Genomic DNA, 14890 nt, shown 5'->3' with positions numbered 1-14890 from the left:
TGCTTAGGCCCTCGCTAAGATGCCGAGGCTGGCTTTGAACTCATGATCCTCTTGCTTCAGCCTCCCAAGCCACTGGAATTACAGGTACATGGCTTTGTTTGGTTTTGACTTACATTTCCCCAATGATTAGTGATGTTGAGCATCATTTCAGGTATTTACTTGACCATTCATAGATCATCTTTGTAGAAATAACTGTCCTTTTCTTAATTTTGAATGGAGTTGTTTATGTTGAATTTTAGGAGTTCTCTATTCTGGACATTAATCCCTTATCATATATATGATTTACATATATTTTCTGTCATTTTTCTGTTGAAAATAAGATTGACCACAAGTACAAAGCTTCTTTCCAGTTCCGTGATTCTGATTTCCCTGCCTTAGTAAGTATGTATAGTGGAACATAATTTAGCCTTTCCTTAATGAATTGCCACTATCACAAATATGTTACTCTGTGCTATATTAGGGTAGAGGTTATGTGCTTCTATATTAGAATGCCCCAGACAGATGTATTAACTTAGTTGTAGCATTCTGAACTTCCCATTCAGTCTCATCTTTTTGAAGATGCCTTCAAAATGTAAGGATTTATTGCTGAGTGCTTCTGCTTGCTGTTTGTGGTCTCTTGTCTTTTTGGACTTGAAACATATCTAGGGGTAGAAGTTCTAAAGGTTTACAGAGAAACAAAATAATCAGTGCTTTCACAAAACATCTGTGTGCCCTTAGGTTACTTACCGCTCAGCTTCATCAGTAAAAAAGTTATCAGGAGAATGAAATGAGTTTATGTGTGTGGAAGCTTTTAGACAAGAGTGACGTACAGTAAACCTCAAAAAGTGAGTTGTTATGTTAGCTAAAATATACTTGTCATATTGAAACTGGAGTTTCTCTCTTTCTGTTGGCTGGAGGGTTCTGTGTAAGCTGCAGGCCTCTGCAGCCCAGAAAACCATTTTTAATAATAATAACTAATTAAGGCAGGGGATGCCTGCCAGCATCAACTCTGATGGTCACAGTGGGCAAAGCCAGAGAGTGGCATGTTGTAGTTCTTAATGCCAGACTGTGCCCTCCAGTGTTGAAGCAGACCTAACAGCTCGCCACTGATTTCTTCTTTCCTGGTTCTTATCTCTCAGATCTGAAGCATGAAATGCATAGAAAATGGAAGGCCAGAGTGAAAGGAGTAATTTATTGAAGTTGGAAGAAAAGAGAACTCTTGGCAGGGTGAGAGGGGACCTGATAGCAGGTTACCACTTGAGTATGCTAGTGTTGTAGGGGTTTATATAGCTTTTGGGACAGCTATTGGTGCAAATTTATGCTAATCAGATCTTGGAAAGTACCAACACTATTGATTAGTCCTTGAGTCTGAACTTTCACATCTGCCCCCTCTTCTGTTTTCCTTCCACTCATAGGGAAGTGGGAGGTTGAGGTCCGTGGATTTTGGATGCTTGTCCTTCTGGGCTACAGTGCTTTGTGGACCAGGCTCAGACCAAGTTGTGACAATGTGACATGTCATTGTACTCCAGCCTCGGCCTAAGGCCTGCACTGGCACAGTGGGCTCTACACAGCCACAGCCCATGCTTGCCACCCCATACTCCAACCCACCAGGTCTGTTGCTCAAGGACAAGGGCTCGGCTTCGTTATGAGAAGAGTGTAGGAAGTCGTTTTCTTTTAACTGGGTTTCCTTCTTTGGTTTTTTTTTTTTTTTTTTTTTTTTTTTTTTTTTTTTTTTTTTTTTTGCGGGGCTGGGGATTTGAACCCAGGGCCTTGTGCTTGTGAGGCAAGTACTCTACCAACTGAGCTATATCCCCGGCCCTCTTCGTTTTTATACTTTCATTTTTAGCTGGTCTGGCAATGTAAGATTTGACAACGAGTGACCATTCATCCCACTTTGCCTGGTCAAACCTGGGCTACACATGTGCTGACTTCCCATCTGGTTTGTATGCCTTTTCACTCTTATTCATCCTAGTTTGAATGATACATTCATTATAGTTTGAATGATACATTCATTATACAGTCACCTTAGATTTCACAGAGGTGAAATATTAACTATAGTTTTGCATTTGCTCCACATTCCTATCCTATGCATAATAATCAGACAAAGGGAAAAACATGTTTAAAATACAAAGTCCAGGTGCCATTTCTTTTCTCCATACACTAACATTTAGTATGGAAATAACCCCCTCCCGCATCTTCATTTCCTAAATCAATAGTCAAAGATCTTCACTGAATTTTAGGAGTTCTTTTTCAGCTTCCCTGTTTTATAGATGGGAAAACAGAGGTCCATCAAAGTTAAGTGACATGGTCTACACATAATGATAAATCAGTGACAGAGAACTCAGTCCAATACCTTAATTCCCACTGTTCTCTCTACTATATAAAGCAGTAAAAAGTGTTTTTAAGGCAAAGGTATGCAATTTTCCTGAAGTGTTTTATGTAAGTTTATTCCTTTGGTGTTCAGTAGAGGAATAGGATTCTTGTAGATTATGGTAAATACTTCCTCTTTTCCACGCACCTTAGCACTTTAAAGGTGTTAAAAAGTCGTAAGGTAAAGAGCCCTATTTGACTTTAACACTGCTTTTTTCAGAGTTTGGGAAAACTCTTTGGAAAATACTGACCTAGGTTTGGTTTTGTTTTTTTGTCTTGATGGATGGAGAGGAGAGAAGGAGTTGGGGCGTGTGTGTGTGTGTGTGTGTGTGTGTGTGTGTGTGTGTGTGTTTCAGTTTCTTATAGGGTTTATTCTTGATGTTGTATTCAACATGATTTTTCCAATTGGGTTTACTGCAATTGCTGAAGCATATTTTAAGGTAGTCAAGTCACCTGATTGGAATTGGTCATAAATAGGATTAACAAAGGGAGCTCTCTGGAATGGTCATTCTGGAAAAAGGATTTATCAAGTGTTCTGAGACCATTTGCATCCTTTGAGCCTCTCTTGTCCTGTAAGCCCTCCCTTTCCTTTCCTTTCCTTTGGCTTTGTTTTGCTTTCCTTTTTCTTTCCTGTTACATCATTCAAAGATTGAATTTCATTCTGTTATCTGTAGGAAACAAACCAGACTTGCCTGGAAAGAAAACAACCCCTAGAGAGATGAGACTTTTATTAATTCTCATGTTTATCATCTAAAGGTATCAGATTAGATTAAGAAATAAATAACGTTCTGTACCATTTGCAATAAATTTTTGGTTACTGGAGAAGCAATGAAATTATTCTCTGGGGATTTTGAGAAGAAACATGGATTTGAAACTGGAAATGCACAGTCAGTCAGGGTTACCTCCCAGGATTTGGAACTGGAGGATACAAGATGGATTTAAGGGTTATAGCCGACCCGGAGCCACCCCCACCCCCATATCTTTGTGAGACCTGTGTTTATTTTAGTATTTGTGCTCCCATAGGAGATATGAATGTCACCCAAATCAGTTCATCCTAAAAAGGAGGAGCTACCACAAAGAGACTTTGTCCTTATATTCTAAAGACCGTTTCATTTCAATCCGCCTCTCCAGGATGAAAGCCCCCAGCTCTTCCTGTACTACTTACTGGAGTGTTGAATAGCCAAGCATCCGTAGCTCAGCCTCTACTCTCCTAGTGCTTGCTATGTGCTCTTGTTTCTCCAGCAGGGCCAATGAAGTCTTATCACCCTGAATGTTGGCTTTAGAGTATCTGACTATACTCATCATAAAATTGAGCTTTTTTTTTTTTTTTTTTTAACCCCCCCCCCTTTGGTATTGGGGATTGAATTCAGGGGCACTTAATCAACCACTGAGCCACATCTCCAGGTGTTTTTATTTTTATTTTTATGTATATATTTATTTATTGATATAGGATCTTGCTGAGTTGCTGAGGCTGTCTTTGAAATCATGATCCTCCTACCTTAGCCTTTCAAGCCACTGGGATTATAGGCATGTGCCACTGCACCTGGCCAAAAAGCCATTTTTTTATGTGGTTTAAATCTCAGACCAATGTAGTAGTGTCCTGAGTCCTTAGAAACCATTCAAAATTCTCTTGAAAATAATTCTTATGTGTGTGCATGCACATATTTGTGGAACTAAGAGTAGTCAAGTCTGTTCACTTCCCTGGACTTCCTCATATATTTCATCATCTGGAAGGAACCCTTATTCTTCCTGTATTTCAGCAAATTATGTGTCATGAGCATACTTTGTGTTAATGAGTTTGCTCTATAGTCAGTAGAAATTAAGAAAACAAAACTAACAAAAATGAAGCAGTATAGAACTTCAAGAATGAGTAAAGGAAGTAAGCAGTCTACCACAGGAATTACACCTTGGATTTATTTATTTGGAAATTTGTTTGACTCATAATTTTCACATCTGCCATTACTCCTAAATTCAAAGTTTGTTTTTTTAGCTATTTTTTCTCCATTTTGGTAAAGCCTTTTTATTTTGCATATTTGTATTCTGGAGTTTTCTTAATATATTTCACACTTTTTGGAAAAAGGATTGTCTGTGCTGTTTTGTTTTAAATGTAAGTTTTTATTGAGTAAGATTAGGATCCGGGGTTGGGGCTGTATCTCAGTGGAAGAGCGCTTGCTTCCCACATGTGAAGCACTGGGTTTGATCCTCAATACCACATAAAAATAAACAAATAAAATATGAGGCAGGGGTTGTAGCTCAGTGGTAGTGTGCTCACCTTACGTGTGCGAGGCACTGGGTTCAATCCTCAGCACCACATAAATATATATAATAAAGGTGTTGTGTCCATCTACAACTAAAAATTAGAAAGAAAAGCATGCTATCTGCAACTACAAAAAAAATTTTTTTTTTTTTTTTTAATTTATCTGTAGACAAAGCACAAACCTGGCTTCTACAACCCTGTTCTATTTGAAAGAGTGACTAAAAATGCTTAGTACCAAAGATTGAACCCTTGGGCACTTAACCACTGAGCCACATTCCCAGCCCTTTTTTAGAATTATATTTTGAGACGGGCTTTCACTAAATTGCTGAGACTGGCTTTGAACATGTGATCTTCCTGCCTCAGCCTCCCAAGCTACTGGGGTTACAGGCACATGCCCCTGCACCTGGCTAGAATCTTGAGTCTTCTTTGGGGCTTACTTGATAACTATGATTTATCAGAGTAAGAGTTTTTTTTGTTTTGTTTTTTGGTTGTGCTGGGGATCGAACCCAGGGCCTTGTGCTTGCAAGGCAAGCACTCGACCAACTGAGCTATTTCACCAGCCCAGAGTAAGAGTTTGTTTGAACTGAAATTGATAGTTTCAAATCCTATTTCACAAAATGTGACAATATTCAAAATGAATTCCTCCCCTACCCCCCCCCCAAAAAAAAAAGAGGCTGCATCCTTTTCTACATTTCTAGTATTCAGGAACAGAAAGCTGTGAGTGATATTCAGCTTCAGCATTTTTAAATATTACATATTTTCAAACAGACTTTGCTGGAAGAATTAATTAATTTATATGCTTAGTGCTGGGAATCAAACCCAGAACCTTGTGAACACTAGGAAAGCAAGTGCCTTACCACAGAGCTGTATCCTCAACTCTATGGGGTGTTTTTTGTTTGTGATACCATTTAATATATAAAATAGTATATTAAATTCTTTAGCTTCCTTGCTGTATAGTTCTTTTGAAATGTACTGTAATGTCTCTCTGTCCATAGTTATTCAGATTTCCTATAGTGTGCACTGAACCAAAGTTTACGGGGCATTGTGTTCCCATAGATAGGCCTATAAGTTTCAATAGGAAATTTGTTAATAAATGATTTAGCTGGAGTTAATTGTCATACTGCTGCTTTTCATTATCTACATCTAGTTACTAGGCAATTTCCTGGACTTACGCTAAATACTATAAATAGATATATACATGCTTAGGTAAATAAATTCATACATATAAATTCATATACATACAAGTCTACATACATATATACACACACATACCCACACGCACATCGTCCGTGTGTGTGTATATAATGAGAAAACAGATGTTAAGAGTGATTTATTTTAAATGTGAAACCCTCTACCCCCATACTGGGATTTAACCCCAGAAGCACTATACCACTGAGTGGTACCCCCAAACCTTTAAAGAAATGTTTTTTAAGACTGGATCTTCCTAAGTTGCTGAGACTGGCCTCCAAACTTGAAATCCTCCTGCCTCAGCCTCCCAAGTTGCTAGGATTACAGTCATGTGCCATCTTACCCAACTTAAATGTATATTCTTAAGGTTCTGCTATATTAATAATGGAGATGACATAAATAAATAAATTTCAAGAACCTGGACACAGTTCTGTTTTCCAGCAGGTTTTCTGTGATTATTTATTTGTATGTGTTTACAACTTGTTAAAACACTTGGTTTTCATTTTGAGGCTAGGTTAGCTGCCTGCTGATTGATTTTCTTAACAATTTCAATAATAGGTTTTAAGTTGTGTTTATTCTTCTTAAACCTTTATCCCTTTGAGTCAGATAAATTTTATATATCCAGACGGTATAAAGATTTAGGAGTATTCTTGTTAGCCCTGTGTCCTCTCTTAAGTGTTTCTTGTCCTTGAGCATGTATCTGTCCCCTGCTTGTTCTGAGAGTTGAGATTCTCTGGTTCAGAATTCAATCTGTAATTGCTAAAATTATCTCTTATTTCTTATATGCCCTATCCATGCTAAGTCACAGTATCAGATAATAGTAGTATTTTTATTTCAAGGCTTTATGGGGAATATAGGTAAAAATTTTTGACTTTTCCTTGTATGTCACTCCATTTATAATAACTTCTCTCAAAATTACTATGGAATAAGTAGCCTAAAGATATTTAGCCTTGTCCACCTTTACTTCCCCGTCTTTCAATAAAATGCCCAAGTACACAGATGAAAGATCAGTTTAAGCAATATCTTCTTAAAGTAGAAAAACAACAAATCAGTCATTTAATTATCCATTCTTTGTATGTCTAGTACTGGTATTGACCTCTTGAGTGTTTGTGAATTTCTTAGAATGTTAGATTGTGATGACTGGTGATTGCCTCTAAGCTTTTTTATAAAAATTGGAAAATACTTTCCCCTGTGTTTTGAAATACTCTTCCTATAACCATAACTTAAATTAGTCTGATGTTTCTTTTTTGCGCTCTTAGAAAGTACATAATTGGTACATTTTATGGCTCAAAATTGCAGCTAGCTCAGAGTCATAATTCGAGCTTAATGGTTCTTGAAAAATTTTGTGTGAACTTGACAGCATATTATTTACAATGAAAGCAGTTTTCAGTAAACTTGCCTTTTTTCTGTGTGATTTGAGATACACTTGAAAAAAATAAAATTATTTTTGTTTCATATCAAGAAATGGATGAAAAGAGGCTGCTGGATCCGGGGTTGAAAGTTCATAAAGGCCACTGGAATTATACTCTGAAGAACCAGCAGATGGAGTGCCTGAGTGACTGAAGAAAATGGGTGCTAATGCATCTAACTATCCTCATTCATGTTCCCCGAGGGTAGGGGGAAACTCACAGGCCCAACAGACTTTTATAGGTAAATTTCCGTTTTTCTAAGTGTATTTTCTTTTGCAACTTTAAGTAGAAATGTGTTTTCAGGGGCTGGGGAGATAGCTCAGTCGGTAGAGTGCTTGCCTCGCAAGCACAAGGCCCTGAGTTCGATCCCCAGTACCTCAAAAAAATAAAAAAGAAATGTGTTTTCATTGGTCTTTGTGAACGAAAGGAGAATTGTGCTGTGGGAAAGTTTTGTAGATGATAATTCTACAGCATTTAGATCCCCCTGAACAGCTATAAATCTGATTCAAATGAGTTTATCATAAACAATCTGCTTATAGCACAATTGACCTTTTCTTTGATCATCTTAGCCAAAATTGCCAATTAGGTACCTAGGCACACTATCAGTCTCCATTTGTGTGTCTGGGTCCATTTACATTGCCTATCCAAATGCAGCCTTAGTGTAGTTAAGATAAAGAAGCATTTCACAAGGGACTGGGGTTGTGACTCAGTGGTAGTGCACTTGCCTGGCACATGTAAGGCACTGGGTTCCATCCTCAGCACCACATAAAAAATAAAATAAAGGTATTGTGTCCATCTACAACTAAAAAAAAAATTTTTAATGTATTTTTAGTTGTCAATGGACCTTTATTTATTTATATGTGGTGCTAAGAATCGAACCCAGGGCTTCACATGTGCCAGGAAAGTGCTCTACTACTGAGCCACAATTCCAGCCCCACAAGTGATACTCTTAATTTACAAATCCACCTGTCTCACTTCCTAATAATTCATAATTAAGATCCATGATGCCTTTGATTGCCAGAGAAGCAAAGGCATTTTTATAAAAAATTTGAACTGATTCCTTCTATTTGTCTATTTCTTTTTTAATATAAAAATGGGTTATGTGAAATTTTTATGTTCCTCTATAAAAATAAAAAAATCGAGTGGTTCAGGAGTGTCTGTAACATTTTTTAGCATTGAAACAGATTACGCTAAAAATGAATGTTAAAGAAAAATAAACAAATCATCATGTGTTTAATTTTCTTCTTAGGGACATCATCCTATTCTCAACAAGGCTATGGTTGTGAATCAAAATTGTATAGCCTTGACCATGGCCATGAGAAACCACAAGACAAAAAAAAGAGAACCTCTGGTCTTGCCACCCTCAAAAAGAAGTTTATTAAGCGTCGAAAATCTAATAGGTCTGCTGATCACGCCAAGCAGATGCGAGAACTCCTCTCTGGATGGGATGTTAGAGATGTCAATGCATTAGTGGAGGAATATGAGGGAACTTCAGCCTTAAAGGAGCTTTCTCTACAAGCCAGTTTGGCTAGACCAGAAGCCCGGACATTGCAGAAAGATATGGCTGATCTCTATGAGTACAAGTATTGTACTGATGTAGACTTAATATTTCAAGAAACTTGTTTTCCTGTTCATCGTGCCATTCTGGCAGCAAGGTGTCCGTTTTTTAAAACCCTTCTTTCTTCCTCACCCGAGTATGGGGCAGAGATAATAATGGACATCAATACAGCTGGTATTGATATGCCCATGTTTTCTGCTTTGTTACACTACCTTTATACGGGTGAGTTTGGAATGGAGGACTCAAGGTTTCAAAATGTCGATATCCTTGTTCAGCTTAGTGAAGAATTTGGAACACCGAATTCTCTTGATGTAGATATGCGTGGACTCTTTGATTACATGTGTTATTATGATGTCGTTCTTAGTTTTTCTTCAGATTCTGAGCTGATTGAAGCTTTTGGAGGAAATCAGAACTGTTTAGATGAAGAGCTCAAAGCCCACAAGGCTATTATTTCTGCACGGTCCCCATTTTTTCGAAATTTATTACAAAGGAGGATACGGACTGGAGAAGAAATCACAGACCGAACTTTGAGGACTCCCACAAGAATTATATTAGATGAGTCCATTATACCAAAAAAATATGCTAAAGTGATACTACACTGTATGTACACTGATGTGGTGGACCTCTCCGTTTTGCACTGTAGCCCTTCTGTGGGGAGTCTAAGTGAAGTTCAGGCTCTCGTCGCAGGGAAGCCAAACATGACCAGGGCGGAAGAAGCCATGGAACTTTACCACATAGCACTATTCTTGGAATTTAACATGCTTGCACAAGGTATGAAACCCTGATTTTTAATTTTCATTTCTGAAATTACTTGTCTTCCAAATTGTAAACACAACCAATTTCTATGATTTCAATGTTTGGTATGTTTAGGGTCAGTTTTGAGCCTACAGTTGTGACATCTGTGACAGATGAAGGGTCACTATTACTGTGGCTCTTCATTTAATATTAAAATCAAACATTTAGTAATAGTAACTAAGCATTAGATGCGATTAGAGGTTCTTTCTTTCCTAATGTAAAATGATAGGTGTGGGAATGTATAATTACCCACCTGTACTTTGTGCACTATTTACACTGTTGTCTCCTTGATCCTGAAATGTTTGGAATTAGAAGTTCAGTACAATGAAGAAACATTTGGATATAAATTTATTTGAATCAATTAAGTGGGGTTTGTTTTAAATTTTAACATATTTAGTCTCTTACTTTTAGGCCTAGTTTGTACATGAAACAATAGCCTATTGCATATAAAACACGGTTAGTACTGAACTCACTTGCCTTTTTGGTTACTTTAAACTAACCAAATTCAAACTAACAAATTTCATTTGTGTTATAAGCAAATGAAAACATAAAAGTTAAATTAAAAGAAGTATATTAGAGCTGGGGGTGTAGCTTGGTGGCAGATATAGCATGCTCAGTACTCTAAGTTTGATCCACAGCACCAAAAGAAAAAAGTACGTATCTGTTGGTAAATGTTAGAATTCCAACATTTCAGAGATCGAAAGAGACCTTCTTCAGTGCTGGGTACAGTGGTGCACACATGTATCCCAGCGTTTCAGGAGGCTCAGGCAGGATTGCAGGTTTGAGGACAGCCTGGGCAATTTAGTGCAACTGTCTCAAATTTTTAATAAAGGCCTGGGAATGTAACTCAATGGTAGAGTACTAAGGTTCAATCCCCACCCAGTACTGCGCCGTGGGGGTGGGAGTGAGAGTGAGAGTGAGAGTGAGGAAGCTTTTCATGGGAGAGTGAAAGGAGTTCATTAACGTATGCAAAGAGAATGCACACTAAGCTTTCTTTCTGTAGTCTTATATTGCAGAAATTTAATTTAACTAAAGCATGTTTATTGAAAGAACATTAGAAGTTGTTACAGGAGAATGTTAATAATTTAGGTAAAAGACACAAATTTAAGTAAGAAAAGCTTAAGAACATTTTGATAATTCAAAAATAATGCAGAATTTGGAATGGGGCTCAGGGTTTTAGAAAGCTCACCTACCTTGTTCAGGACCCCTAGGTTTCATTTCCAGCACCACAAAAAATAAATAAATAAATAAATAAATAAATAAGGAATACATATGAATTAATTAATAGGGCTTTGAGATATTAAAAAAAATTTCCAATCATAAGATGGGAAGAGTCGTACAGAAGTCGTTGATAAATGTAAGTACAAAATGCTAAGATTTCTTTTATGTAAATAATCTTCAAATTTTTTATTTCATCATTATCTTTTTTGTGTATTTTTATTTTTTATTCTAATGTTATACTTGACAGTAGAATGCATTTATGCATTTTCCTAAATCATACATCTTTTTAGTAATAGAATAGGTTTTTTTTTTGGCCACAATCAAAATGTCATTAAAATATATTCTTACTTACTTAAAATAAGAATCATTATGTTAATAAGACAATAAAAATATTTTCAGAAAAAAATTAGCAGCTTGACCTACCATTTCTTTGTTCTATAAAATCAAATTTGTCAGAAGTTTTGAGTGAGAACCGGGTGCAGTGATGCATACTTGTAATCCCAGTGCCTCAGGAGGCTGAGGCAGGAGAATGGCAAATTCAAGGTCAACCTCAGCAATTTAGCAAGGCCCTAAGCAATTAAGTGAGACCCTGTCTCAAAATAAAAAGGAAAATGGTATAGAATGTGGCCCAGTTAAAAAATTGCCTCTGGGTTAAATCCCAGTAGCAAAAGAAGAAAAAGAAATAGTAGTAGTTTTGAATAAAAAGTAAAATTATGAGCCAGTTTTTGGATCTTTGAGTGATACTGATTACTTACCTTTTCATAAATGAGCAGCTTTTTTGTTTGTTTTTGTTTTGTCACTTAACTAGAATTTGTATTTATGTTTTGTCATATAACAAATAATGTATTAATCTGGTTACTTTAAAAATAACATTATAGATGCTTCTGTTTCTTTCCATTATTCAAAATACAGTTTGGATCTTTGTTTTAATCTGTTTTGTTGTGTTCCATGTGGTATATATCTTAGAGTTTATAGTGCACCACAACTTCACTTAGCTTTTACTTCATTTTCATGGGAAGTAGAATATTTGGTCACTTGAGGAGGAATTTCATACCATAAAGCTTAAGACCTCAGGTTCTGGAACCAGACAGGCTGGTTTTGAATCCTTTTCCATCATGTCTTAACAAGTTTGTCCTTAAGCAAGTCACACAACCTCTCTTAGGCCATTTTCTTTATTGTAAAATAAGAATACTAAACTCTGTAAGAGTTTATGAGGATTAAAGGAGAGGATGAGTGGTGCCTGATAAATTGAATAATTGTAAGCTGCCAAGTGGTAATCATTATGACAGCATAGATCTTTCAGTACCACTTAGTCTTGCACTTAAGTCTTTTTTTCTTTTTCTTTCCCCCCCCCCCCCCCCCCCCGTACTAGGCATTGAACTCAGCGCCTTTCACATGCTAGGCAAACACTACCACTGAGATACACCTCTGACCCCACATAGTCTTTTCTAAAAATAAATTCAGAAATACTAAGCATATTTCATAGATATGTTTTACTAGGCAATTTTTTATTTTAAGATTTTCTTTTAATTTTATTACAGGGTGTTGATACATACCTCTTAACATTGCACTTAGAAAACTACTAGTAAGTTTCAGGCTGCTTGTCACTGTGCAGTCAGTTTCTCTCAACAAAAGGGTTCTGCAAACTGGTTGAGCCTATAATATGTTGGTATTGATTGTGATGAATTACCGTCTTTCTCATGCATCTAGCATGGTACTAGTTTTATACCATTTTGCAGGGAATTGAGTCATTTTGTTGTTTTGTGATTCAAATGAGAAAGGCTCATTTACAAAGATGAAAGGAGTTGTGGAGATGGATGATGTCATGGCTGCACAACTGAATGTATTGAATACCACTGAACTACACTTAAAAATAGAATGGCAAATTCAATGTTACATGTATTTTACTGTAAATTAATTAATTTTGGTACTGGGGACTGAACCCAGGGACCCTCTACCACTGAGCCACTTTCCTAGTTCCCTTTATTTTTTAATAGTCTCAGTTGCTGAGGGTCTCATTAACTGGCCTTGGGCTTGTGATCCTCCTGCCTCAGCCTCCCGAGTTACTGGGATTATAAATGTGTACCACTGTGCCTGGCTTACCACAATTTTAAGAACTGAATAAAAAAAAAAAAATTAAAGCCCAATTTAAAAAGGAGACTAATTATAACAAGGAGTGCTGGGACTTTGAGACTGGATACACTCTTCAAGGTAGAAAAAGAGATTTAATAGCTATAAGTGCATCTTTTAAAATAAGCAACAACCAGAGTGGTTTGGCAAAGGAGTAAAAGAGAAACTTATTGACCTACACAGAATGTGTTTTATTCAGTGGCAAGAGCTGCTAGTAGGGGCTGGGGTTATAGCTCAGTGGTAGAACACTTGCCTAGGCCCTGGGTTCGATCCTCAGCACCACATAAAGATAACTAAATAAAATAAAGGTCTTGTGTCCATCTATAACTTAAAGAAAAAATAAAATAAAAGATAGCAACTGGTAGGCAATCTCAAGTAGGTAAGGGGATCTCAACTACAGGCCTCGCATTTAGGACCAGATTTAACTTCACTTGATTTCCATGTATACATCACAAATTGAACTTGAGTTTATTATTGTTTTCCTCAAAGCCCTGGTATTCTACTGAAGGAATAAAAACAAGTGTAATTTTTAAGGAAAAAGATATCTAGAAAAAAAATAGTGATTGGTAAAGGGATATTGAAATTTTCAGAAAATTAAAAGTAGATAGAGAAATAATGACTAGCATTAACAGAGAGCAGAGACCTGTAACTTTAGAACCTAAGGGGGCTACTTTAGAAAAGAGAGGCCATTCGTTCCCAGAACTCTGGAGTGGACTACACCAGGTGGTTCTAAATACTCTGTAAAGAGGAGAGAAGCATGGTGTAGAACTAAGAGAGGGATTCAGATTTAAGTCTCAGTACTGAGTGTTTGGGCCCTTTCCCCGCCCTGGAGTTTACCTTCGCATATGCTATTAGAAAGGGATGTGATTTTGCTTTGCTCTATATTCTGAGCTGAGTATCCTCTATTAAATAAGTCATTTCCCCCTTAATGTGTGCTACCCTTAAATTTCCTTTGTGTACATAAACTCCGTACATTCTCATTCTGTTTTGTTCCACTGATCCATTTGTCTGTTTATGCATTAATAACACTTCTGACCAAGAAGAACACTTCTGTTCTCCCTTACTTACCCTGTCAGTTGGCCCTCTCCAACCAAACATAATTTTTTTCTAAAATTTTCTGAACTTGATGAGCTAGAGAGGTTCTGAATCTGGAAATAGCTATAGAGGAGGATCAGGGTGAGCCACAAGATTGAAACTGGGAATTATGTGAAAGCCTACAACGTAGATAGTAAAATCACACACTCCTTTCCCCTGCTCTCATACTAGCTAGGCAAGTACAAGAAGGATTTGGAGCTCTGGAATGGTGAACAGCCCCAAAATATAGACACCTATAGATGCTGATGTTTTGGAGTTCCACAACGAGATTAGACTCATTGTAGAATGAACAGTCCAGTTTGCTTGTATTTATTCTACAGGTAAGACTACAATCGGCAATCCTTACTCAGCAGCACTTTCACCTATTTGTTATTTACTTAAACTTATATATGAAAACCTATGTAAGGATCACTGGACATTTGAGGAAAGCTAACTGAGACATATCAGAACAAAAAGAACAAATTAATAGTGGAAATAGAATAAAGAAGAAAATTTCCATGGAATTTAAATTATCCATTTATTAAAGAACATTTGATGGAACCAATGAGTCATATGTGGGATGCTATAAAAGTAAAAACACAGCTCAGGGTATAGTTCAGTTGTAGAGCACTTGCCGACCCTGAGTTTCATCCCCAGCACTGCAAAATGAATATTTAATTTTAAAAAACAAAAAAGTGAAAACGGGAGCCCTTGGAAATAAGATAGCAGAAATAGAAAGTGTAATAGAAGGATTGAAAAGCAAAGTTGAAATCTATAAAGTGACTAATAACAAAGGTGATATATAAGAAAATAGATGGGTCTGGGGATATAGCTCAGTTGATAGAGTGCTTGCAAAAGGCCCTGGGTTCAATCCCCACCACCATTAACAAAAAAATAAAAAATTAAAAA

At 36.8% G+C, this 14890-nt stretch overlaps 1 protein-coding gene across 2 annotated transcripts in view; it reads left to right on the top strand.

Annotated features, from left to right (window-relative positions):
- Btbd7 (BTB domain containing 7) overlaps positions 1–14890 on the top strand; it is a 107876-nt gene that overhangs the window by 41844 nt on the left and 51142 nt on the right. The window contains exons 2-4 of one of the 2 annotated variants that reach the window (XM_047538605.1): positions 1119–1206; positions 7257–7444; positions 8453–9532. In XM_047538605.1, the coding sequence (XP_047394561.1) occupies positions 7363–7444; positions 8453–9532 (1162 nt within the window). In that variant the 5' untranslated portion in view covers positions 1119–1206; positions 7257–7362. The remainder of the gene's footprint in view (positions 1–1118; positions 1207–7256; positions 7445–8452; positions 9533–14890) is intronic. The other variant, XM_047538604.1, reaches the window with a different exon arrangement.

This window comes from Sciurus carolinensis, chromosome 2 (assembly GCF_902686445.1).
Source record: "Sciurus carolinensis chromosome 2, mSciCar1.2, whole genome shotgun sequence".
In the NCBI taxonomy this organism is placed as follows: Eukaryota; Metazoa; Chordata; class Mammalia; order Rodentia; family Sciuridae; genus Sciurus; species Sciurus carolinensis.
This window is presented reverse-complemented; position numbering and strand designations above follow the sequence as displayed.